The sequence below is a fragment of the Vulpes vulpes genome, chromosome 4 (assembly GCF_048418805.1).
Source record: "Vulpes vulpes isolate BD-2025 chromosome 4, VulVul3, whole genome shotgun sequence".
In the NCBI taxonomy this organism is placed as follows: Eukaryota; Metazoa; Chordata; class Mammalia; order Carnivora; family Canidae; genus Vulpes; species Vulpes vulpes.
Window position 1 is genome coordinate 27,387,498 of NC_132783.1, and position 27,444 is coordinate 27,414,941.

The window sequence follows — 27,444 nt, forward strand, 5'->3', positions numbered from 1 at the left end:
CTTGCCAACATACACCAGGATCAGCACTCCCGGGACAAATAGAAGACCATTCCTAAGATGACCTTAAGGTAAATATTTCCCAGGCAAATTCCTAAGTCCCAGAAGCAGACAACATCATGAGATAGATAGCTTTTCCCAAGATCACAGATCAAGAACCTTCACTTCCACCTATTTTCTCCCCCACGGGGTCTCCCTACTCCCAGTGGGAACTAAGAAAGAGGAAAAAAAAATCTTCCTCTTAACAAAGCCTCCCCTTTCTTTAGCCACTTATTAAAAGGGTGATTGGAGGGGTGCCTGGCTGGCTCAGTTGGTGGAGTATATGGGACTCCTGATCTCCAGGTTGTGAGTTTGTACAGAGATTACTTAAAAATAAAATCTTCGAGGAGATTGCTTGTCTCAATCTATCCTACTCTCCCTCTGATCCTCTGCTATGGACTGTCTTTCAAACTGTGTCTCACTTAACTCTTGTTTTCTCAGCAGGTTATGCAGAACTGACACCCCATTAAATCACTTTTCCAAACCCTGGCCACATTAACTAATCGATCTGATTGTTGGTTATGTCAACATCTAGATCTTGCAAAAGAACCTGAAATTAATTTTTATTCCTGCGAATATGACCAACTGGTGGACCAATTTGGGAAAATGGATATATGACAGGGTATGGCATCCATGACCAAAAATACACATCATTCTTCAGTTTTTGGTGAGTCAATTGTACATGGAAAAACCTCTATGGAAGCTCAAGGACTGTCCTTTGCTAAGACATTAGAAGGGAGTTTTTTCCTTTTTATTGAAAATCTCGATGGTACTGGACTTTTCCCACATGACATATCAAGTCAATACTACAATCAAACTTTTTGGTCTGATTCCACAGGTGGCATCCTCAAGCCTCTCATGAAGGTCAGAAATCATTTCATTACTGACTCTTATGGTACACTTACCAAACCACCAGATTTTACAGCAGGTTCCCAGTGTAACCTGGGAGCAGCTGAGTTGCCAAAGGCCAAAGATCACATACGGGGAAACCAAAAATTTGCGCTAACCTAATCATATAACAAAACCATGCCTTATTGCTGCTGAGGCCTAACTGCAGGCCTCCTATATCCGATATTTCACAACCTGTTCTTCTAGAGACTGACAGGAATACATAGAAGATGGAGATGTGCAGATGCCAATAGGGCAGGTGACAAGATACATCAGACCCCAACTTAGTAGGTCAAAAGTTTCATTCTGATTTCATCCATGAATGGTACTGGTCTTTTTTTTTTTTTTTTTTTAAGATTTTATTTATTTACTCATGAGAGACACACACACACACACACACACACAGAGAGAGAGAGAGAGAGAGAGAGAGGCAGAGACACAGGTAGAGGGAGAAAGCAGGTTTCATGCAGGGAGCTGGATGTGGGACTGGATCCTGGGACCCCAGGACCCCAGGATCACACCCTGGGCTGAAGGCGGCGTTAAACCGCTGGGCCACCCAGGCATCCCGGTACTGGTCTTTTTATCTTATGTGATGATAAGGCATACAAAGAGTTCCACCTAGATGGTCAGGATGATGAGGACTCAGATTCCTGATACTCTCTGTCCTGGTACTCCACCTTAAATGCCAGCCCAATTACAAACTTAGGGTCCTTTGGTCTTAAAGTAGTGTCACATGAATACACTAAACAAGGTGTTACAGAAAACTGGCTTGTGCATCACAATTCTAAGTTCTTTTTCAATATTGGGCTCCCTTTTCCCAGGCTTTCAAACTTTTGAGTTGGAAAAGGCAGTTCTAAATCTTTCCACAGAAATATAACAGGATTTCAGTATCATTACACACACATTGGAAGCCCTTCTATCATCAGTTAATAGTTTAGGCTTTCTGTTATACTCCAAAGTTACCTCTCCCTAGACACACTGACAGCCCCAAAGGAGGAGTTCAGGCAATCACTGGTGAAGAATGCTACTTCTATGTAAATTGCTTGAAACAAATAGTGTTTAACCCGCACCTTTTGAAAGACCAGATAAACACTCTCCATCAGATAAATGAGGTTCAGCCATTCTGTTGGGCTGACCTATTTCTAGGGATAGGAGGCTGATTTAACAGGATATGAGGAAATGTGCTTTGATTTATTTCCTATGTATTCTTATCCTAACCTATTCTTTCCCTTTGCAGATAGATCCCTTGCCACTTGGCTGCTAACTTAATTTTTTTTTTTTTTCTCCACAGCCACCAATTCAGCTTTCATGTAAAACTTCTAAGGAACTTTCAGACAGAGGAAATGAAGGAGTTCAGAGTGTGTCACCCCAAAATACACTGCTTTGGCATATTGATTAAGTTAAAGGAGCCTGAGAAACAGCAGGTGCAAGAGGGCCACTCTGACCTTCCTCAATTCTTCCCAACAGGAGATAAAACTCTTATGTGAAAGGTGCCTTCCCTCTACGAGGAGGAAGAAAAACATTCTTATCACCAGAGATGGGGAATCAGGCTGAGAAATCTGTACAAACAAACCTTGGTACCCTAATGTTTATCTCCCTGTCATTCTTCACAATTTACCACCCCTGACCCAAACCCCTTTGCCTGGTTTGACTCTTTATCTAAAAGGAGTAAAGCTTTCTGTTCTGGTCACTTCTTTTATCTTCATTCTCTTGTGAAGGTTCTCATGTGCACATAAAAACCAAAAAGTAATAGACCTTGAGTGCTTTTCCCCTGAAGTCTCATCTTATGTCAGTTTAATGCCTAGGCCCTGCTGGAGACCCAAAGAAGGTAGGTAGGGGGGTATTTTTCCTCACTTACAATGGCCATTTTCTTTCTGCTAGCACTCTCATCTCATAGGGGGTCACATTCCCAAAACCTTGGGGTTACCCTTAAATTCACTCCCATGAGGTACATGCCACAGTCTCAGGATTTGCTCTCGGGCCTCCTTAGAAGCCCCGGCTCTTAGTTACGACGTCCACCTCATTATAACTGTTTCAGGAATAAATAGGTGTAACGTGCCATATACACAATACAAACCCTATCAGAGGGGGCCCTAAACCCTTGGCAATAAGGACCCGAAAGAAATACAGGGATAAGGAAAGGTGACCGTGGGCAGTTCCTGGGTGGGATCCAGCACCTGACGTCCGCGGGACTTGAGGGTGACTTCCGGCGTAGCCAGAGACCTTTTCTTCCAGTGAAACCTGTCTAACCAGCTTTCCCTCAGGGCGCAGCAGAGCCGACGGGGGCGGCCCCGCGCACGCCGCGGCCGGGAGGAGGCCGAGCTGCCTGCCGAGCTGCCTGCCGACCGTCACGGAGACAGCAAAGCGCCGGAAGGCGCCTGCGCGCCGGAAGGAGAGGGGACCAAGCCCGTTTCCGGGGAGGGGAGCGCGCATGCGTAGGCGGCACGCTGTGGCCGTTTGAGGGCAAGGCGAACCCGGAAGTGCGGCACCTGAGGGATTTCTGGCTGCGGCGGGGCGACGACTGGTGGGTGATGGAGGCGGGCGCAGCAGCAGAAGATGGTCGGGACGGCCCCCGTGAGCGGCTACGCTTGGGCGAAGCTGGGAGGCAGCAGCAGAACCACGAAGTGCGGCCTCAATCCACAGCCGACCGGTTTCCGAAACATTCCTACTGGCTGGATCTGTGGCTCTTCATCCTCTTCGACGTGGTGTTGTTCATCTTCGTGTATCTTTTACCGTAGTGAGTACTCTGAATGCGGAGTTGAACGGGTAGGGAGCCAACCACTACAGTGTGGGCGTAGGCCAGGTAACTGAATTCCAGAGAGTAGGGTATGCCCAAAATAATAATCCAGCTGGCCAAGTGGCAGAGTCGACTGGGGGTGCTGGGGGTCGGGATGAGACTGGAAGTAAAGTGTTCTTCCTGGGCACCTTAGGGTCTTCAAAGAGGTGTGGAAGGAACTTGGCTTCATAATTTCTTCTTATGTTTTGGAATGAAACCGCCTGGGTTTGGGGGCACCTGGGTAGCTCAGGTCATGATCCCCGGGGCCTGGGATCCGCGTCAGACTCCCTGCGGAGCGGGGAGCCGGCTGCTCCCTCTCCCTCTGCCCCTCCCTTCCACTTGTGCTCTCTCTTAAAAAAATAAAATCTTACAAAAGAAAGAAAAAAAAAGAAAAGGAAACCAGCTGGGTTTGAGTTCCTCTAGTACCGCAAAATTAGAGATACTATTTAGCTTTTCTGAGCTTCATTTATCCCATTTACCACTTGGGACCAGTAGTAACCAGGTCATAGGGGTGTAGTGAGGATTAAATGACATAGTACTTGATTCAAAAGCGATGTGCATGTTTGCCTGGCAGCAGTAAGCGCTCACCGAAAGGTGTTGTTGGCTGTACTACACAGTTTGACGTCCCGTAGGCCAGGTAGAGATCTCAAACAGGTCCAAATATGAACGCTTAATAACGTCTTACTAAGACGTTATTTTTCAGGGTCCCCATTTCGGTAAATGTTAACTCACTCTGAAAAGACAGTTTTGGAAAGGGTAAGGGAAGGAAGGATAAGAAAGGGCAGAGGAGCAGAACAAGAAGAGGGAGACAGGACTGAAATGATGAGGGAAAATTCAGGAGAAGCTGAAGAGAGAACCTGTGGAAAAGCAGCGCAGCTCATTTGGTTGGACATTAGGGAGCTCGCTTGGACTTCAGGGTTGTTTGCTTAACCATAAGTTAACTTTTCTCCATCATTATGCTTAAGAATTTGTAATCCTTGATAGGCAATTATATCTTCCTTCCCCACCTCCAAAATTTTGGCAAAGATTTGGGCATAAACTCATTGTATCTAAGGCCCCATTGTTGCTGGTCTCTTGGATAGTGTGACAGATTAGAAGGCAGAAGGTTGAGTGGGTGAATGGAAGAGATGGGGATTTCTATAAAATCCTCTGCCCAACCATTAGTCTCTCCACTCTCCTCTGCTTCGCCTTTTTTTGCTAAAGACTGATATCTCAAATATGTTTTCTTTCTTTCTTTCCTTTTTCTTTGTTTAAATGACACAAGTTTTAAGTTTTGGGTAGAAAATGGAAGCCTTAGGAGGTATACTCCAGGCTTTCTCTCTCTCTCTCTTTCTCTTTTTTTTTTTTTTTAATTTTTATTTATTTATGATAGTCACAGAGAGAGAGAGAGAGAGAGGCAGAGACACAGGCAGAGGGAGAAGCAGGCTCCATGCACCGGGAGCCTGATGTGGGATTCTATCCCGGGTCTCCAGGATCGCGCCCTGGGCCAAAGGCAAGCGCCAAACCACTGCGCCACCCAGGGATCCCTCTTTCTCTCTCATCAACATATAAATCATTTAGGAATAGGTAAATGACTGAGACAACCTGGATTTTCAGATATTGGGGTAAAGTATTAAAATGGGAAGGAGACATTGTTGACAAATATTTGGTTTTTACAGAATGGTTTGCCTGATGTCTAGATTAAGAAGTTGGTTCCTGGAGTGGATTCTGAGAATGACTACAAACCTCTTGAACAAAGAAGACAGGATTGTGCAACAGAATCTCAAACTGAGGGACTTTTCTTTCATTTTACATACTCTTATTCCTTTTGGGGACTATATTAAATGGGTAATGATCTCACCCATTCATAGCTAAATTCTTAAAACTAGACTCTGATTCATGTTTAAAAACTTTTCAAAATCTGATGGCTTTACAGGGGCTGAATATTAAAACATTTCTATGTAAAGGTTTAGTGTATTCATTAAGAAATATAGTAATGTCTTGCCTTTAACGTTTTAAGGATTAGCCAGATTAGTATAATACAAAAATGTAAAATATTAAAGTGAAATATTTAAAAATAGATTACTCAAAAGGGAAGGATTTTGAGAAAAAGGAGTTAAGAGCTATACAGAAAATATAGGCCCACAATGTCCTAGCTGTAAGTACCAGTTTTTTAGATTAAGTGCGCCTCTGTGATGGCTGCCAGATTGTTAATAATCTCAGAGAAAGTATATAAATATAATATCCAACATGGGAAATCTAGTGTGCATGTCCTCTTACCTTTGTTTTCTTTTCAGTTCTTGAACTCCCCTAAAATAAGAATATGTCTGAAACCTATTTATTGTGATTGCATTAAGAATGCTTGTGGCCAAAATGTGTTTTTTTATATAATGGTTATACCTTAAATACTTCAGCAGAGTCATTTCAACAAATATTTGAGCACTTACTCTGGGCCAGGTACAGTACTGAGCAAAAAAGACAAAAATCCTTGCCTTTATGGAGCTTACATTCTTTCTCTAAATGTTAGTAAGAATTTACATTCTAGGAGTGATCAACTAGTGTTTAATCAGAAAGTTCACACTCCCAAAGCAGCTACTAAAAGCCGTCAGAAGCTATTCCTCTTACATAACAGATGCTCCTTTAAGTAACAGATGTTAGAAATGGGCTCTTTTTGAAATTGGTGACATTTGATACATGTGAATTGCCTAAATATTTTGAAGATATTCCCCTCCCTTAGAAACAGGGCATAAAAAAAAAAAAAAAAGAAACAGGGCATAGATCTGGTAAACTTTATATCCTTTCCCTCTTAGAATAGCATTTACAGTGAAATGTGGGACTGATTTTGGTAGATTTTAATTGCCTGTTGCCCACTACAAGGTAACAGTAATGCCTATGGGGTATTGTTGCATCTGTCTGGAGTGAACCTTTTATGCAAAAATTGAAGCACCTAAATATAAAGAAACACAAAACTGAAATTTCATTGAGTATACCAAACAGTGCAAACTTTTTCTGATTGCTAATAATTTTGTCCAATAAATGTTTATTGCCTAGCTAAATTTGGTCTCATTTGGATTTTGCACTTGTTTCAACTACTTGGTAGGTAGCAGGGTTATGAAAGGATCAGCAGTTCTCATGTAGCTTAATGTTGGTTACACACAAAGATTTATAGTCTGTACTACCTTTCTGAGCCTAAAATCAGCCCACTACCACCACTAAATATTAAATATTCTGAAAATGATCTTAGTGTTATGACATAACTATAAATGATGCCAGTATAAGGGTTGAATCTTTTCTACAGCTGATGAATAAGAAATCATACCTATCACTTACCTGTGTCATCTCAAGTAGTGACTGCTTATAGAAACCACACTTGAAGGCTAAATGGGTAAAAGGTCACTGGGTCAAAGGGTGAGGGACACCAAGAAAAGTTGGCAAACTTGCTATGACAAAAATAAAGAATAACAGAAGTGTGATTTTAATCTGATAAATTCTGTTGTAAATTTCAAAAACTTAATTTCATATAAATGAAATGATTTTTTTTAAAGATTTTATTTATTCATGAGAGACACAAAGAGACAGAGACACAGGCAGAGGGAGAAGCAGGTTCCCTGTGGGGAGCCTGATGTTGGCTCGTGCCCTGAGCCAAAGGCAGATGCTCAACCGCTGAGTCACCCAGGCATCCCGAGATGATTATTTTAATAACCATTTGAAATGAACTGGCTGACTAGTAATTGTGATGAAGTTTTCAGGAGTCTGTTAATCTGAAAGTTTAGAATAGAAACCTCTCCACATATCTAGTCCCTAAATGGCATGGGAATACATTCAGAGACTACAGGATATTTTATTTAAGGTCATTAAGGTTACTTATTGTAGGGCAGCCCGGGTTGCTCAGTGGTTAGCGCCGTCTTTGGGCCAGGTTGTGATCCTGGAGACCTGGGATCAAGTCCCACATCAGGCTCCCTGCATGGACTCTGCTTCTCCCTCTGCCTGTGTCTCTGCCTCTTTGTGTCTCTCATGAATAAATAAATAAAATCTTTTCTTTTTTAAAAAAAGGTTATTTATTGTAAATTATGTTCTAGGATAAGAGTCATCAAACTATGGCCAATGGGCCAAATATAGCCCACTACCTCTTTTGATCAGGCCCATGGGCTAAGGATGATTTTTACATTTTAAAGTAGTTGAAAAAAAAAAAAAAAGACTATTTGATGCCATGTGATGAAAATTGTATAAAATCCAAATTTCTTTTTTTTTAAGATTATTTATTTATTTATTTATTTATTTATTTATTTATTTATGAGAGACAGAGAGAGAGAGGGAGGCAGAGACACAGGCAGAGGGAGAAGGAGGCTCCATGCAAGGAGCCCGACATGGGACTCAATCCTGGATCTCCAGGATCAGGCCCTGGGCTGAAGGCAGTGCCACCTGGGCTGCCTGAAATCCAAATTTCAACGTCAGTAAAGTTTTTTTGGAAAGCAAATATGCCATTTTTTTGCATACCGTTTATGGCTTCATTCATTATAGTGGCAGAATTGAGTAGTTGTTTGTTACAAAGACCCTATGGTCCACCAAGACCAGATTATTTACTATCTGGCTCTATAAAAGTTTGCCAACTCCCAAAGGAGCCCTGCTTTGGACCTCATGACAATTACGTACTTAGGAGCCTTTAGTGATAATATTTTATGATTAGTGATACTCCCAAGCACCCTTGAACTTTAAGTCGACTTAATTTCTCATAAAATGCGTAACTGATGTGGGGAGAAGTCACAGTTCATGAATGCACAGAGAAGTCCAACCATGTTAACTTAAAAATCAGTTTATCTTAAAAAAGAAATTCTGAACTGGAAGAAACTGATTTCACAGAAAAATAGAAGTCTTAAGATAAGTATTTTAAACATTACAACAATTATTGGTTGCATTATTTCAGAAGTTACCATAATTTTATAATCAGAAGAAAACAGCTATAAAAATTAGGTATCCTAGGAATAAAAATTTTACATGTGAATGATTAGTTAGTAATTATGCATTCAAATCTATATTTGGAGTGTTGAATCTACAAAAACAGTTTCTAGTCTGTTATTACTATTACATGATTTGGGTGGTTACGACTGGATAGTACTTAAATTAGATCTATTTGATGTTACAACTCACCCATGAGTTGAAAATACAAATCTATTGAGACTGCTGTTAAATATAAGAAATTAGTTTATATGTTTCAAATAATACATTTTTAACTGGACATCTTGACCAAATAGAAATTTTTAAAAAGTTACACAGAAAGTTGTTAAAAATACTTGAACCCATTTTCTGGTATTTTACAATGTTATAAAAGCAGTCATTAAATACACTGATACTTCAAATACAATTTTAAAAACTTTACAGTATTTACAAACCTTCCATACTAAAAGTTATGTTAAAAATGAGCTTTCTTAAAAGATAGTTTTAGTTCATATTCAAGTATTTCTAAATTAAGAGAATATAAAGTGATAATTACCTACTGTTACAGTTAGAAAAGGCTAGTAAAAGCTTCTCTAGGTGGAAGACAATAATTGACCAAGATTTCATAACTGGGTGAGATTAGGTTTTTACAAGCAATTATTTTACTTATTTAAGTAAATTATTTTACTTAGGAATACTAATTTAAAATGATTTACATTTTAGAATATTTTAACAATGTATCAAGTTGGTAAAAATATTAAATTTACTAGTTTATAGAGTTGAGTTATATGTATGAAGTTTATTAACGTAAACAAATTTTTAATTCTGTAATTTTCCATTTTTTTAAGTGCAATACAAAACTTAGCCATATCTAGTTTACCAACTTAATACAAAATAAAATGACAACTAATGAAAAAAGGCAACTAATATAACTTAATTTCATTTATAAGGTCATCATGATAATGGAAATTTCATTTAAAAAAAAAAAAGCCCTCTCCATGAAAGGGTGAAAGGACTTTTTGTTTAGAATAGAAAAATGGGAAGTATGCTCAAATTAATATATTTCATTAAAATTAAACCCTCTATATGAAAGTAGAAATTGAATCTGGAAACATACTGTCAGTCTCAAGAATCTGAGTATCACTAAAATGGGTTGACAATCTATAAAGAGGTAAGATGATAGCAGGGAAAATTTAGGCAGTCACAGTGAGATCCCCTGAAGGCCCTAAGTTAATTTCTAACACTGGTTATTAGCAGCCCAAAGTGAACCAAACCAAAATAAAACTTTTCACATTTCATATAAAATTAGAAAAAATGTAACAAATATACTAGTGTTAAGAATTTCACTTATTTTTAGCTTACGTGTCTGAAGTAAGCTTATCCATACATATGACAGTCAAAGGCCTAATTTATGTTAACCAAGCATTCTGAAGATAAAAGTTCTAGGGGCAAAATTGAGTTTCTTCTATTCTGACCCTAATTTAAAAACTGCTTTATCATTAAGGCTTTTGTTTTCTTCCCCAAATGCTATCAATTTCATGGGTTGATAATTCTAAGACACTTAAAGGGATCATATGTAGTAGACTATCACAGAAGTCAAAAACAAATGGGTGAAGCCCTCTTTTGGTTGGTTACCCATTAGAAAGTGCTTCTTCATAAAGCAAAATACTGCTTTGACTACACAAACTTGTATTAACTGGTATTTTTCAATTAGCATAGTTTATCAATCTACATACGTGAATATTGGTTAGTTTAATACTTATGGGTCTGCTAGCCACACATAAAGGAACAAATTACAGTTTTATTCAACTACAGCAGTGACTTCTTGCATACCCTCTGGATTTTCTATTTTGCAGGCAAACCAAGGCTATTCAAAGGGAATTTCTAAAATCTCCAGTAAGTTGATCATCACAAAACAATATATATAGAAAGTTAAAGTAATTAAAACTTTAAAAATGCCACAGTTTTAGTTTCATGTATCACCAGGTTGGGTCAGTCAATTCCTATTATATTTTCATGGCCTCTGAAAAGTATCAGATTACCATTTTCATCGCTCATCTATTACAATGTATACTAGGTTTATATCTCTGCTCAGAAGGACAGTTTGAACCAAGACTGTTGTGTAACACAGGTGCTATCCTTTCACTCTTAGATAGTACATCATCATTACAAAAGCCACTGCTCTCTGGAACACAGAGCTTGGGTCTCTGATGGTATTTCAGTCTGTATGTATCTGTCATGCAGCTATCAACTGAGAAGTAGGTAGTTAATGAAATGGTCTCATTTGGACAGGTAGAACTAGAATCTATTTCTGGTTGGCAAAATGCATCAACAACCGTAGCCAAGTCTGCCTGAAAATCTTTAGTTGAAAAGCTGGACAGGTAGTTTGGTGTGTTGCCAACAGGCTCTTTTACTTGAAATGCTTCCCTAAGTCTTTCATCATTCATATATGTACCCTCTTCTGAACCTGGTTCTGAATCCAGACTTAAACTGTGCTTTGGAAGACTAGAAGAATTAGCTTTAAACATCTCTGTAAGCTTGACATTAGGTGTGGAGTCATTTTTCTCTGACTGTGGCACACTGGTTATAGCATATTTCTTTGGTGGCAAAGGAGGCGGTGGATTACGGCTAACAAGTTTTGGCATCTGACAACCATCAGGTCTGCAGGTTGACTGAACTGTATGTTCCCTGGATAGAGAGTTCTCAGAGCAACATTGTTCCATCGTAGTTTGCTGCTGGATGAGGGGAGCAGTTTCTGGCTTTAACCCAACAGGTCTCATGTGTGAAGACCACAATGATGGTGAGACTATTTCATTACTGTTCATTCTTTTTCCAGAAGCAGAATTGTCGTTGTGAAAAAGTAAACCTGTTCTCTCAGAATTTTCTGTATTAAGCCACTCAGAAAATTTGCATTCACTTGAGGTTTCAAGTTTCTGTTCACCTGACTGGTGGATATGCTCTCTTGCTGCATTGTCCTTGAGTAACTGTGGACCTGATGAAGGGAATAACTTTCCATTGATTTCACGTATATGTGATCTGTAACATAAAAACAAGAACAAAGCTAAAACACCTTATACAAATAGGCAAAAATGGAGGAAAAACAAACATTTGTCCTGTAGTTTAATTTCTCAATATACGCTCATTTTTATAACATAACAGAAGTGGGAAGATATTTGTAACCATTAGCATTCTACACTCTGAATCCAAAATTTATGCCAAAATATACAAATGCCTGAAACACCTGTCATTACCAAAATTAGATTTCCAATAATTAAAGGCATAATTAAAAAATTTCATTTCAACTTACAAACACTGAAATTACATTTATTTGTGATAAAATGTAGCACAGACCTAAAAAAAAAGTTATAAGCAAATACTTAAATACCCTAAAAATACTTCTACCAACATTACAAAGTTTATACCAATAGAGACAACTTTAATTTTGACATATAATGCTATAAAAGGATGGTATATTAAAAAGTTTAATCAAAATTACCTTTATTTAGATATTAACTTTTGAGATGAAGATATCACATTGAAAATAATTTTTTTGTCATGAAAATAGTTTTTCTCACATGAATTACACAGAATTCAATCAGAGTGAAATGATGAAAAGAGTTAGAGGCTTTGATAGATAAGTAGATATCCAAATTTCACTCCATGGCTTTGGGCAAATTACTTAATAAAAGCCCCCAATTTTCTCTTATAAAATATCATCTACCTCTTAAGAATGCTATGAGGATTACAACAATCATGTAATCATGTATTGTACCCAGTACTCTGTAGGCCCCCACCCTTAGGCCTATATCCTTTTAGTGGTCCTCAATAATACAGGCATCATAATATTGTAGACCCATTGTTTTTAGAGTAGGAATATGGACTTATAACTTTTATGACACACAGAGAGTTCCTATAGTAAATGCATTTAATGCAAAAGATTTTAGTATTTCCAAATATCTTTGATTACCTTTTTATCAAAGGATTTTTCATTTGTAGATGTGACTCTGGGTGGAGCTCATGAGATTTATAGCCTACTTCCAAATTCTTGAGTTCTTTTCTAAAGCCTGAGGCTAGGAGAAAAACAAAATTATTTAAATGATCTTTTATAACTTAACTGCACTTAATACTCCTCCATAATTTATGTAAAGTTTCCTATAAATAGGCAATTCTCTTACAACAAAAATCAATTCTTCAAGACTCCGCTCAAAGAATACCTCTTTTCTGAATACTTTATATAAAATGGCTGTTTCTATTATCACTTGAAAATATTAGCAATGCCCAAATAGCACTATTGCTGTTAAACTTTATGGAGCTGTGTGTTTCCCCTGTTATATAAGACACAGTTTTTGCTAACAAAGGGGCAAGGAAATCCTGCATTTGAAGACACGTGCATTGGGCTGAAGTCTGGATTCACTACTTATTGTCTACTAACTTTAAGCAAACCTCTCAATCCCTTATGCTTCCTCATTTATATGAGATAATGACACCATTTCACCTTCCTCACAGGAATATTAGGAACATCAACTGAATTAAAATGTATGGGAGGGTATTATGATTAACATGTAAAATGTTAATACAGCACTCACTACCATTTATTGACTGCTGACTCAAGTTGTAAAAGGTTGATAATCATTACTGCATTTAATCTTTGCAACTGAACACCAATTTTACTTGAAAGACAACAGACAAACTGTTACTCAGACTTGTGTTATCTGGCAGAAATTTTCTTGGAAATTAAAGAAGTGTATCTCATTTCAAGGAACACAACTAGCATTATTTATTGCCATTGATAAAATTCAAGCTTTATTTTTTATTTTATTTTATTTTTTTTAAATTCAAGCTTTAGATGAAAATAAGAATTTTGGAAAACTTGCATCCACCACCATGAGTTTTTAGCTTCCCAAGAATTATTATAAAGACTTTCTGCAGCCCTGGTGGCTCAGCGGTTTAGCGCCACCTACAGCCCAGAGCCTGATCCTGGAGACCCGGAATCGAATCCCATATCAGGCTCCCTTCATGGAGCCTGCTTCTCCCTCTGCCTGTGTCTCTGCCTCTCTCTCTCTCCTCTCTGTGTATTCTCATGAATAAACAAATACAATCTTAAAAAAAAAAAAAAGACTTTCTGCTAATATTTGTTACGATGTTTTTTTAAACATCTTTTAAAAAGATTTTTAGAATTTACTTATTCACGAGAGACAGAGAGAGAGGCAGAGACTAGGCAGAGGGAGAAGCAGGCTCCATGCAGGGAGCCTGATGTGGGACTCGATCCTGGACCCCAGGATCACGCCATGAGCTGAAGGCAAGACACTCAACTGCTGAGCCACCCAGGCATCCCTAACAAATGTTTTTTTTTAAATAATAAATAAATATCAACTATACATCAAATAAAAATAAAATATACATCAAATGTATATTTTACATTTATATATATATATAAAGAACTGTATCAACATTTGGAAGATTGCATAATTTAGCAAACCAATATTCTCTAAATGAGGATATATGGATGTTACAAAATCTTGCATGAGTAAAGTAAATCATTCTTTAAATAAATTTTCCATTATAAGACTAAAACAGTGATTATTAACATATATAGCCTATAAAAACAAAAGCTCCTTGAGGTCCTCAGTATTTTTTAATAGTATAAAAGACATCCTGAGGTCAAACCACTGCTCCAGTTGGTTGAAAATAGTCTTTAAAAAGATCCCAGTCCCAAATGTTCTATGAAACAATCCACCTAACCCAAGGAAGTTAGGTGATCCAACTAATGCTATATAACTTGTGACAGCATTTAAATCAATCCAGGGCTAACTCCAAACTCTTTCTACCTGCAAGCTCTCTTTTGCATATGCCACTAAAATCCAAGATCATCATACAGAATCTCCTCCTGACGAAACTAGGCCATTTTTTTGAACATCAAATGACATGATATACTTTATTGTGCTGATACCCACAGAGGATATCAAAATATATGGCTTTAGCTTGAATATTCAATTAATTGCCTTTACTTCTATACAGTTCTAGTAAGTTTTCAGTATCCTCTCTTATTTTTATTTTTTATTTTTTTTTTAATTTTTATTTATTTATGATAGTCACAGAGAGAGAGAGAGAGAGGCAGAGACATAGGCAGAGGGAGAAGCAGGCTCCATTCACCAGGAGCCCGACGTGGGATTCGATCCCGGGTCTCCAGGATCACGCCCTGGGCCAAAGGCAGGCACTAAACCGCTGTGCCACCCAGGGATCCCTCCTCTCTTATTTTTAGATGGCATTTTCATCATGTTCCTTTACATTTTCTTTCATTGTCATGCTTCTACCTGTACTCCAAATCTATGACTTGAAGATCGCAAAGAAAACAAAATCAGTTATTAAAGCAGCAACTTTATTTTTTAAACAATAACAAAGAACCTTATCTTACATGACTTTTTATCCCTAAGTCAGTCTTCTGGGTATATTTTTAAAAACTACTCTCACTCAAAATTCAAACTAGAATCTATAGTTGACCAAAACATCTAAATATTATCCTGTGGGGAAAAAAAAAAATCTACATTTGATTATCATCAGCCTCTGCAAGTTAAACCTTGAATTTCCAAGAAAGGTTATATAATATATATATGAGAATTTAATACCCTATATGCAATATTGCTCACACAGTAAATAATACCTTCCAATAAAAAGATAGTAGAATGAAGAGAACTACAAGTTTGGCATTCATTTGCTTAAGATTTCATACTCCTACATCCACTAGACTGTAGTAAGCTCTTTATTGTTGTACAGTATGTCCCCCTTTCATTGTTTCCCCTAGCACAATATCTAGCCATAAAAGAAATATCTAGCCATCAATGAAAGTCTGGAGAATGAATAAACAATTACATGAAAAACGCAACTGTTTTTCTTTTAAATCACCCCCACCCTGTCCACAATGTTCTGGACTCTCAAAACCAGGACTAGATAAGTATAAACTGAAACAAATTCTTCCTACCTTTCTCCCTGACCTAACTCAAGACTATCAAGTGCCTCACTTGAGGCTTACAAATTTGTAAGTTGAAGTTACATTATAAAATTTGTAGTTGAAGTTACATTATAATTCTCCACTCACTTTTATTTTATTTTATTATTATTTTTAAAGATTTTATTTATTTATTCATGAGAGACACAGAGAGAGAGAGGGGCAGAGACACAGGCAGAAGGAGAAGCAGGCTCCATGCAGGAAGCCGATGTGGGACTCGATCCCAGGACCCCAGGATCACGCCCTGGGCCGGTGGTGGTGCTAAACCGCTGAGCCACCTGGGCTGCCCTCACTTTGATTTTAATTTCAGAAATGTTTACCTATCCATAATTTCAAGTTTATTTTTCACAAACACCAGAAAAAATTCTTGATTTTTAAAAAACTCTTTACTGTTATTAATGTATCCATATAACAGACAGCAGGAGGCAGCAGAGATCTAATAAACATGTTTGAAATTTTAATATCACTATGGCAGGCATTCAACCAAGTGGTCTGACTTCAGAATTCCAACTAAGTTAAAAATAGATGTGTTATTTTTCTCTTCTGCTGACATAGACATCCATGTGTCTTTACTGGGAATTCTGGCTCCAGGTTCTTTGCAAATCTAAATCAGTCCAATTTTTACACTTGGCACACAAGACACCTCAACATCAAGGCAGAAGCTTTAAAAGAAGCTTTAAAGAAGCTTTAATTAATAATGCTAATTTTGATATTTTATTTAAAAACAGGCCCAGTAGTCAAAATATATAAATATAAATCAAAATATATATTTCATCTGAAAAGATGACCTATGTTTAAAACAGGCTCAGGTAGCAATAAAAACAAACTGCTGGTCTAGACAATGTAATCTTCACTCTTGTTGTATAATGAGATTTCAAACTATAACAATAATACTACAATTACAAAGCCTAAATATTCAACAGCAATAATCTAATCAATGATCTGATTTACAATAAAAAATTGTTTTTAATAAAACTTGAATACTTTGGAAAAATCACAAAACTTTAAATGTCTTCTTTACCTTCTTTGTTTCATTTTCATTCCACCTCCAGAGAGATCTTACTCCCATCAATTACTGTTCTGTCCCATTCTTATTTTAGCACCTTTCTCTTCCCTGTACAACATTAGTTCCTTACCTCTACAACATAACTGCAAAACTAAGCTCTTGGTTTCATCTTTCTTCTCTAGGTACTACTTCTTTGAACAGACTTTTTTTTTTTTACTTCTCTTTTATTAGCTTTCTATACTGTAGTTTCTTAAGACTTTTTAAGATTTTATTTGAAAATAATTTCAAAAAGTTCAGAAAAACTGAAAGATTAAAATAAGCACAAAGAATACCTATATATTCTTTACTCAGATTCACCTATTGTAAATTTTAATCTATAATTAAAATTAAATAATTTTATTCCACTTTTTTCTGAACCATTTTAAGTTGCAAACATGGCTCTTCTAAACACTTCAGTCCTACCTTAGCTTGCTTCTATTTTTTTTTTTTTTTTAATGACTGGGAGACCATAGATTTTTTTTTTTTTAAGATTTTAGTTATTTATCTGACAGAGCATAAGAAGACAAAGCAGCAGGCAGAGGGAGAGGGAGAAACAGAGAGCCCAACGTGGGGCTTGATCTCAGGACTCTGGGATCATGACCTGAGTGTAAGTAGACGCTTAACCCACTGAGCCACCCAGGCGCCCCAACTTCCTTCTATTTCTATTGTTCCTCTAACACTGCTTTTATTCTATCACTAATGACTTAGTAACTAAATCAAACCTGTACTTTCTAATCCTTATTCTGTGGCCACCTGTCTTGAAACTCCCCATTTTCCTGGTTTCCCGGTGATAATCTTATCTCCTGTATTTTCTCATACCTTTTAGCTACTCATCATACTTTCCCAAAACTGCTCCTTCTATCATTAGCCCATCTCTCTTACTTAACAAACCTAAGGTTTTTCCCTTGTTTATTTTTTGCCCTGAAAATTTTCCTGCATGATGCAATCCATGTCTATGGCATTCAATTCCCACATATGTGTCAAATACATCATCTCTCTTGAGTTGTAGCCAAATATCCCTAACTGCCTAATAAATCTATTTACCTAGATGATAAAACAAATCTAAGAATAAATTTGGCATCTCCTCTCATACCCCCAAAGTTGTTTCTTCTTTCTATATTCTTTAATTTGGTAAATGATGTATCTACTTATGTAAGTCCCAAATACAGTTATCCCCAGCTTCCTCCTTTTCCTCCCTTTTGTACATCTGTCATAAAAACTGACTCTGCTGTCTACACATTCTTATAAATACTCCAATCCTCTTTTGTGATATTGGTACTGCCTTCATTTATGCCCTCACCTTTTCTCTCCAGGCTGGTCAAGTAGTTATCTAACTAATTTTTCTCTCACTGCTCCAAATTCACCCTCTACGTTGCCACCAGAGTCTTTCTAAAATGCAAACTGGTATATATTACTCTCCTTGTCCTCTGGTGCCTTTCCACTTACTGTAGGATTTAAAATAGCTTAAATTTTCATCATGATTTGGCTTCTATCCATCCTCTATCATCTCATAATTTCCACATATGCACTCAGCCTTGCATAGACCAAACTACCCATATTCTTCCAATATATACTTTCTCCCAACCATGCACTTTTGAATATGTCTTCTGTCTTAAATGTAATTTAAAGCATTTGAAATTCTCCTGATTAGTGACCCATATTAAAAGGAAAGCTATAATAATCTAAATAACACTGTGAAATTTCAACAGCATTCCCAAATAACAGCTTGAAGCTGCAGAACCCTGGGTGGCGCAGTGGTTTGGCGCTTGCCTTTGGCCCAGGGCGCGATCCTGGAGACCCGGGATCGAATCCCACATCGGGCTCCGGTGCATGGAGCCTGTTTCTCCCTCTGCCTATGTCTCTGCCTCTCTCTCTGTCTCTCTGTGACTATCATAAATAAATAAAAATTAAAAAAAAAAATTAAAAAAAAAAAAGAACCCATAATGACATAGGCAGAGAAATCTATGTATTATTCTTGTCAATGAAAAAATACCAATACAATTATTACAAGAGCACTACTATAGATTTTTAGTTCTCTGACATCAAATAAGCTTGTTTGGATTGTATTAAAAACTCACTTAAATATCAAATAAAATATGAAAATAAAAATATTTCTAAAGCTCCTTTAACTTTCTAATTTCTAAGTCTTTAGCTATTTATAGAAAGTGATTCTTCAGGTCAATATTATAAGTGTGCCCCCAGTTTATAAATAAATAGGAGAAAGCCAAGAAAATTATATGAAGTCACAAAGAATTAAATTGTGCCTTACTTAAAAATCCATGCAGGGCATGTTTTTAGCTTAGGGAAAAAATTCCTATACTACTTTAACATGTTCTCAAAGAGCAGAGGAAGGAAATACATAGAGACACCATAAGGTAGGAGCATTAACAAAGATTTTCAAGGCAAAGACCAGCTTAAAGAACTATGATAGAACGAACTATGGGTGTTATATGTTAGCAAATCGAACTTAAAACAAATGTAAAAAAAAAAACTATGATAGGCTTTGAAGTTTATTAAATAAGAAATAATTTTAACATAATGCAATTTTTGTAGTTAAGTAAACGGGTTACATAAAACCACAATAAGAAACCACTTCATACCCATTAGTGATTAGTGATGGCAATGATCAAAACAGGACCCCAGAAAATAACAAGTATTGATGAAAATATGGAAAAGTTGGAACCCTTGTGCACTGCTGATGGGAATATAAAATAAAACAGTGCAGCAACTGTTGAAAACAGTGTAGTGGTCCCTCAAAAAGTTAAACACGCAATTACCACAGAATCTAGCAATTGCGCTTCTGGGCATATACTCAAAGAAATGAAAGCAGGAATTCTCAGATATTTGTACACCACTGTTCATAGGAGCATTACTCACTGTAACCGAAAGATAGGAGCAAAGCAAATGTCCATCAGTAGATGAATGGATAAATAAAATGTGTTATATCATACAACATACATTATTCAGTCTTATAAAGGAATGAAATTCTGACACATGCCACAAACTGGACAGTTTTGAAGACATTATGTTAAATGAAGTAAGCCAGTCACAAAAAAACAAGTATTGTATGATTCCACTTATCTGAGGTACCCAGAGTAGTCAAAGGCATAGAGACAGAAAGTAGAATGCTGGTTGCTGGAAGCTGGGAGGGAGGGGGAAATGAAGAGCTGTTTAATAGGAACAGAATTTCAGTCTCAGAAGTTGAAGAGTTCTGGAAATGGTAGTGATGGTTGTACAACAACCAGTTCTTAATACCAGTAAATGTTCTTAATACCGTTGAACTGTCGCTTAAAAATGGTTAGAGTCGCAAATTTTGTTATGTGTATTTTACCTCAATAAAAGAATTTTTTTAACGATAAAAAATATTTCTAAGTAGATTACATACATACTCTTTTGTATTAAATGGGAAAGCCACTTGCAAAGCTCTTATAGCAATGCATTCTATCAAAAACTCTATGACGTGTTTTTTTTTTTTTTACCATCAGGAAACAAGCATCGTGTTTTAAAAAGTAATGAACTTGTGGTTATTGTTCAATCTCACCAACTTCTGCTGCTGATTTCTGGCCAGCCCTTTACTGTTTCCTGTAATACTTGGTTACCAGACTTTTATCAGATTTTTAAAAGAGGCGAGACATTTTATATAGGAAAGGAAGGTTATTTCCTTAATATAAGTGTTTCCTTCTGATATTATACCACTTGATAAAAACAAAATAATTTAACACTTAATCATATTCAATGCCTATAACCTTAAAATAATCTCCACAAAAGCCTTAAGAATGATACAAATTAAAAGCAAACTTTAAAATTTGTTCTTCATGGCTACTTTTTATTGTGAAAAATTATATCTCTTTTGATCCTCTGAATTCTAACATTTGAAAATAGTGTTTTTAATTGCGACCTCAATAACCTCCTTGCTCATACTTTTCCTCGATCCTTCTCCCCTAAATCCTTCAGGTATATCCTCTTAGTAGCAACCCTAAATTCTATATACAGTCAAACATCTAATTTTGTTTCTTGGATGCTATATGTGGGTAACAGATCACCTATAATAATGCCACTCCATTAATACATTTATTATTTCCAAACTGAACTTTTCTAACAGGCTGCTTATTCATTTTTCTATTCTGTCCCTGACTCCTGTGGCAGACATTAGGACTGTCCACAGACATTTCAGTTCACCTTCCAGGTTTGGGTAAAGACTGCACTTTTCCACCCTCTTTGAAATTACATTTGGCTATTAAGACTTGCCTTGGCCAATGAGATGTGAGTGGAAGCACATGTATCACTTCTGGGTTGAAGTTATTAAGTGATTGTTATGTCCTCCTTCAATCTCATCTCCCCACAATACTGTAAGGATCAAAGAAGCATCCATGGAGATGGAGTCTCACTAGCCTGAGTGACTTCTAGGAAGAGACTCCATGCTGATCTCCACTGGTCATGTACCATGAGCAAAACACAAATGTGTTGACACACTGAAATTCTGAAGTTGTTACCATTGCATAGCCTAGAACCTAGGCTCTCCTAACTGACACACACCCCTCTTTGTCCGTTCCCTGAAGGAGCTATTCCCAACCTTTCAAAGACTTTAAGCATGAACCTCCCAACTTCCATCCTCATTACTCATAATCTTATCAGTAATAAGACTGTTCCTAGCTTAACTCTTATTACCACAATTTATTCTTTACAGCTACTATAATCTATAATATAGAATATATTTAAAATAGAATTTTACCTTCTAAGTAGTTTTTGCTCTGTGGGGAGGAACAGTTGACATACTCTACATTTATGTTGCTTGTCCTAACATGGTCACTAGAAAACAGAAGAAAACACACACCAAATACATTAGCTATCGTGAATTACTATTGTAGTTAGAATCTAAGAAAAAGAAAGGAAATAACATTTGTTAAACAATTATATGCCATGTATTTTTCTAGGGATTACTGTGTATTATTTAATTTACATCTCCATAACAACACTTAAAATGTTATTAACCTCATTTTATAATAGGATATTAAGGTTGTCAAAGTCAAATCAATTTGCCAATACTTAAAATCAAAGTCTATCTTGTACAAAGTCCTGATCTTCCTACTACTACCCTAAGCTACCCCTTCCCAAGAAGTGTTATGAAATTACCCTGTCAAAAAAGTTTTGGGAAGACTTTATTGATTGCAATGATTATTTTAATAAAATACAAGCAGCTGATTTTTGCAAATCTGGTTTTTTAATAATAAATGTGATAAAACACCAGCTAATACCAAATTAAGGTGTTTCATTTAGTTGGATTAAAAGCCAATTAAGCTGTGGACAAAAGGTTTCACAGAAAAGGGCAAATATACTGCTAACAATAACATACGAATATATTCAGAATTATTATTTTTAAGGATTTTATTTATTCACACACACACACACACACACACACACACACACACACACACACACAGATTGGGGCAGAGACACAGGCAGAGGGAGAAGCAGGCTCCATGCAGGGAGCCTGACGTGGGACTCGATCCTGGGTCTCCAGGATCACACCCTGGGCCGAAGGTGGCGCTAAACCGCTGAGCCACCCAGGCTGCCCCAAATATATTCAGAATTAAAAATTAATCGAACACAAACTTCAGTTATTTGGCTGCATTCTTTTATATTTGCTAAGGGAAAAATCTCTCTTCCATGCTGGCTTTGAAAGCAGACAATCTCCCCATCTCTGAGTTTACAGATATTAGAGATAGGATAATGAATATTAAATAGACTCAAGAATTAAATAATTAGCTTAAAGACTAAGACACAACCAATTTAAATCTATGCTTTAAAACCTCTAGTATGTATTGACAGTTATCAGTGGCAACAATGACAATGTATTTCTGCACTCCTAAAAATATTTCTGGAATCAGGAAATAACTATTAAAATAGAAACCTGCAATATCAAATAACCTACAATATCCCAGGTCTCTTCCCTCTGAAGTCAAAACCTGAAATAGCAAATAACCTGCAATATCCCAGGTCTCTTCCCTCTGAAGTCAAGCTCTTTCCATGACCCTTAGTTGACCCCAGATTTTGAAAATTACTTCACATAACAGTAGAAAATTATGGGGGGAAATCATTCAATTTGTGTATTACCTGCAGGATACTGTTTCTTTAACACCACTGATATCCATTCCTGTACCATTTCCATCGACAACAGGTGAATCCAAATTAGCAGATCCATTGCTGACATGATCACTACTTTCATATCCAGACTCAGTCCTTTGCATCTGCCAATTGTCACCATGAACTGTAGTCTCTTTTAGGCCTTTATTTTTCTCTGCTCCTTTTCCATTAGATTCAAGGGAACTCCTGCTTCCTATTTCCTGCTTCATTTCATCTTCATAGATAGTCATTAAACATTTTTGCTTTGGGTTCTCTTTTGACCAATTGTTAAAACTCTGATCTTTGCTACATTTAGCTTTGTTACTGATATTTGATTTATGTCTTGGACTATGCTGCCTTTTTTCACTTTCACTAAAAATACTATCAACATTTAGTGTTTCTCTCATAGGTTTCCAACCTCGGGTCCGGCTTTTACTGCTGCCACTATAGGTGCTTCCTTTATCCCTAGAATCTTGGCTGCTGTCTGTATCATATCCAGTGCCACTGTCACTCTTAACTTTGCCAGTTACTTTCTCTCCTGGGGCAAGAATTTGGGATTTACTTGAACTCAGTACTTGTGGAGAAGCTCGGCTCTGATGGGCAACTCGGTCATGTTTACATGGTCCTTTTCCTTGACTATGATATAGATTTGGATTTCCATATTGTCTAAAGCCATTTGGGGCAGGAGGTGATCCAGACTTGAAATGCAGAAGGTCTTCATCAACCAAATCTTTAAATGATTAAAGATACAAATGAATATTCTTCAGAGACATTTTTTAGTTACAAGCCAAGTACTTTGAGAAATGTTAAGCAGTAATATGTAAATAAAAATTATAAGATTTATATTATATCACACAGTAATATGACATTGAAAAGTATTTTTTTCATTCTCTATGCTTAATGAGAGGCATTTATAAGTGGTTCTGTAATAATTTTAAAAAGTGACCTCTAACGTAGATCATAATTAAAGGCTTTTTAAAAGCCAATATTCTATCTCACTCAAATTAACGAAAATTAAATAATAAAAGTACTTTTCAAAAAAATAAGTAAATAAAAGTATTTGTCATCGTTTATACTAGTAAAGATTTAAAATTTGTTAAACCAAATGATGGTAAGAGTATAAAAAAACATTTAATCACTATTACTGGGAGTGCAGACTGGTTCAGTCTTTTAGGAGAGCAACAGAGCCACATCCATCAAAATTAAGAATAAACACACCTTACCCCAGTAATTCTCCTGAAAGAATTTTATGCTGTAGCTATAAACAAAAAAGTACACAAAGGTATATATAAAATGATACATACCACTGCAGCAAAAATCTTAAATCAAGTTTTAAAGTCTAAAAAGTATCATTTAAATTATGGTATGGCCATAAAGAGAAAACCATAAAGACTAAGACATGCTCATAATGAACCACACACTATTAACAGTGAAATTAAAAAAAAAAAAACAAAAATAACAAAAAACCAAAAAACAGTGAAATAGAGGGAAGGTGAGAGGGGCTGTAAGAAAAAAAGCTCTTCTCCCTTAATTTTATAACCTTCCTCTTATTTGAATGTACCATATGGGTGACCTGAATTTATCATTAAAAGGAAAGTTAAAACGTCAAAACAAGCACAAGTATTCCGGGCTAGAATTAAATAAGAATTGGAAAAATTTTATATTTATAGATTTAATAGGTGTATTAAAGAAATCCTATTAAGATATATAACATGTCAACAAATATATATAAGGAAATTATATTAAATTGTATTAAAGTTATAAAATTTATTTTAAAAATAAGATTTTAGCAATTCCTTTTCAAATGAACACTTTAAGTTCTTAACCTACCTCTATGTCGGCTCAAATCTTTTCTTTGTCCCCTCTCCAAATCTTTCCTTTGTGATGAAAGGAAGTTCCTCTGTTCAATGGCTTTTAAAGCACATTCTCTGGAAATGTCTTTTATTTTTTCCCTTTGATCATTGTGAGTTAACTTAACTGTAAAAGAAATAATTCTTAAATGATATAAATCATTTTTTAAACTGCTCAACAAAAGTACAAACTGAACTATATAAAAATCTTAAGATGTTATATATTAAAAACAAAATATAAAGTATACAATGAACTCATTTTTATGTTTAACCAAAAAACTCAATGTGATTTATCCTGACACTGTAGATGCATGTTGACTTTTAAAACTTCTTGTATAGCTCCTAAAGCTAGAGTAAAAGGAAAAAAAGAGATCTTGTGTTGAAATAATAAAAGTAAAGGTAACTGGGTGGTTGCTATGTATCAGACATTATTAAAGTCTTAACTCATTTACTTCTTTGAGGTGGTACAATTACTGTCTCCATTGTGGATCAGGAAATAAGGCATGGAGAAGTTAAAAACTTGCCCAAGTTCACATAGCTTGTAAATGTAGAACCAGGATTATGAACCCAAGTTGCCTGGTTCTAATGTTGTGTTTGTAATCACATACATAGTTTCTGAGCTTAAAAGTAGTCATCTTTTGACAAATAGCTTAATCTAAGAGTATGAACAATATTGACGGTAACAGTAATACTCCATTAAGAACTTTTTTTTTTAATTTTTTTTCCATTAAGAACTTTTAAAAGCATTTACTATAATTCTTTGTTGACAACAATTGTTAATTCTAGATCCTACCCACCTTGATTAAATGGGTCACTTTTATGGTTAGACATTATTTCATTAATGGATTTTAAAGGTGCTCATAAAATCAAAGTTCAATGTATTTCTAAACCATAACTATACACATCATGCTGCAATGTCTCATTTTGGACCCAAGTCACAGAACTTGGTTTGTGAAAATCAAAGTTGTGGGATGATGGTAACGAGGAAGACTTGAATAAAAATGAGGTTAAGTATCAAGTATGATTATAATAACTTTGAACTACTGTTGCATTCACTAATGGCAAATTTAAATTTAGCTCATATGCTTGTGTTTTTCCTCTACAAGTTAGTAATTAACTCCTAGAAGGAAAGGCCACATTATGACTTTCTTTGGTAACTGTCCAGATTGCCTCCAGGATGCTGTAGCTCTGAGTGTATGGAGAAACCCAAACAGTAGTCAAGTTCTGGCTGTTCAGATCAAACTACAAGTCTGAGAGAAATGCAGAAGTTAAAAGATAAAATCTTGTTATCTAGCTGTTATTTTTTCTTCATGGTCAAGGTGAAGCACTCTTTTTTTATATGGTACTTAGCAGAAATTACAGATGCAGTAAAAAAGGAAGGGGGAAGTGTAATTACTCAAGGACAATGTAAAAATGATGATTTAAATACATACCTGGTCCTCCACCACCACTTGTTTGAATATGGCTCCGACTAAATGCTAAAATATTATCTGTTTGAAATTTCTGATTTTCTCTCTGTTTCGCCTGATCACAAAATCCATTTTCTTTTGAATGATCTGACTTATATATTGAGGGCTTTTCACATCCTTAAAGGACAAACAAAAATGTATTATTCCTATCCTCCTCCCCACCAGAAGAAAAGTAGTTTGAATCTTTTTTTTTTTTTTTTTGGCAATTTCTACACCCAATGTGGGGCTCCAGCGCACAACCCTGAGATCGAGGGTCGCATGTCCGACTGAGTGAGTTGGCCAAGTGCCCCTGAATCATTTCTAATACTGGGGATAATTAGTTATTAACTCAAAGGATTGACATTTTTAAAGGATTTCTACATGCTTTGTAATGCATCCAAAAATGGCCTAGCTCCTTTAGACTTTTTTCAGCATTATAACTCACTTTAATTCCCAATATTTACTACTAGAAAGTTTGCAGTCAAGTATCCCCTTCTGTGCTTGTGTGATCACAGAAGTGGGTAGCTCCTGAGTGTGCTTTAGAGGCCACTGGTAAGGAAAGGCTTCCTTATAAAGATTAACTCAAAGTAAAAGAATTTTCCTGAACTCTTGCTTCACTGAAACTGAATTTTAAAATTATCCTCAAAATTCATTTTATCTTCAGGAAATTAATACTTAGCATGACTATGATACTAAAAGAACACTAAAAAGAACTTTTAAAAATTACCAATATTTTCTGCAACGGATTTATAATGTGACCAGTTGATGACCTGCCTAAGCGCATCTTCAGTAGAAACTGCTGTGCCATCTGGGTTTGCGTAAAACAAAAGCAGTGGCTGGAAATGGCATCGGATACATTTGGAGACCACATCCTTCCATCTAGTTCCAACCTTTAAAAAAAAAGCCACGATGAATAAGAACAAAACAAAATATTGTAATCAATGTGCTACAATTTGAATAGCAGAGACTAAATTAATTTGTATATTAAAAATTTTTTTAAGAATTCAGGTACTAGCACTTCAGCTGTTCATATTATATGATTACTTTTATTTTAAACTAGTCTAATAAACATCTTTTAAACAGTCATTATAAAACTGATGGGCAAAATTATACACTTACTATATCAACATTTAGACTATCAAATTTTAAAAAGCTTTTCTACATACATGATAGATTGACTTTTGACAAAGATTTAAAGGCAATTTAATGGAGAAATTTAAGAGTCTACTAAACAATGGTTCTGAAACAACTGGATGGCCATTTTAACCTTGGAGAAGGTAAAGATTTCTTAGGACATCAAACAATGGCTCAGTTGGTTAGGCATCTGACTCTTGATTTCAGCTTACGTCATAATCTCA

General features: G+C 36.1%; 2 protein-coding genes across 5 annotated transcripts in view; one reads left to right on the plus strand and one right to left on the minus strand.

Moving 5' to 3' along the window:
* The first annotated feature begins 613 nt into the window (after nt 1-613).
* On the plus strand, nt 614-6,735 carry ARLN (allregulin). The gene is made up of 4 exons (XM_026013481.2): nt 614-658; nt 2,216-2,282; nt 3,178-3,661; nt 5,359-6,735. Coding segments are annotated over exons 1-4 (597 nt in total). The 3' UTR covers nt 5,360-6,735.
* Nucleotides 6,736-8,476: 1,741 nt separating this feature from the next.
* Nucleotides 8,477-27,444, minus strand: part of USP53 (ubiquitin specific peptidase 53) — a 63,954-nt gene continuing 44,986 nt past the window's right edge. For all 4 annotated transcript variants that reach the window (XM_026013451.2, XM_072755347.1, XM_026013452.2 and 1 more), the window contains 7 exons: nt 26,814-26,976; nt 26,072-26,224; nt 24,619-24,765; nt 22,780-23,518; nt 21,398-21,474; nt 12,582-12,684; nt 8,477-11,650 (listed from right to left, as the gene is read on the minus strand). In XM_026013451.2, the coding sequence (XP_025869236.2) occupies nt 10,669-11,650; nt 12,582-12,684; nt 21,398-21,474; nt 22,780-23,518; nt 24,619-24,765; nt 26,072-26,224; nt 26,814-26,976 (2,364 nt within the window). In that variant the 3' untranslated portion in view covers nt 8,477-10,668. The remainder of the gene's footprint in view (nt 11,651-12,581; nt 12,685-21,397; nt 21,475-22,779; nt 23,519-24,618; nt 24,766-26,071; nt 26,225-26,813; nt 26,977-27,444) is intronic.

Excerpts from the sequence above, each read along its gene's own strand:
- ARLN (XM_026013481.2), top strand. The coding sequence starts at position 614 with ATGACCAACTGGTGGACCAATTTGGGAAAATGGATATATGACAGG. Across the intron at positions 659-2,215 it reads GAAAATGGATATATGACAGG|CCACCAATTCAGCTTTCATG; the intron begins GTATGGCATCCA and ends TTTTCTCCACAG. Across the intron at positions 2,283-3,177 it reads AGGAAATGAAGGAGTTCAGA|CTTTCCCTCAGGGCGCAGCA; the intron begins GTGTGTCACCCC and ends CTGTCTAACCAG.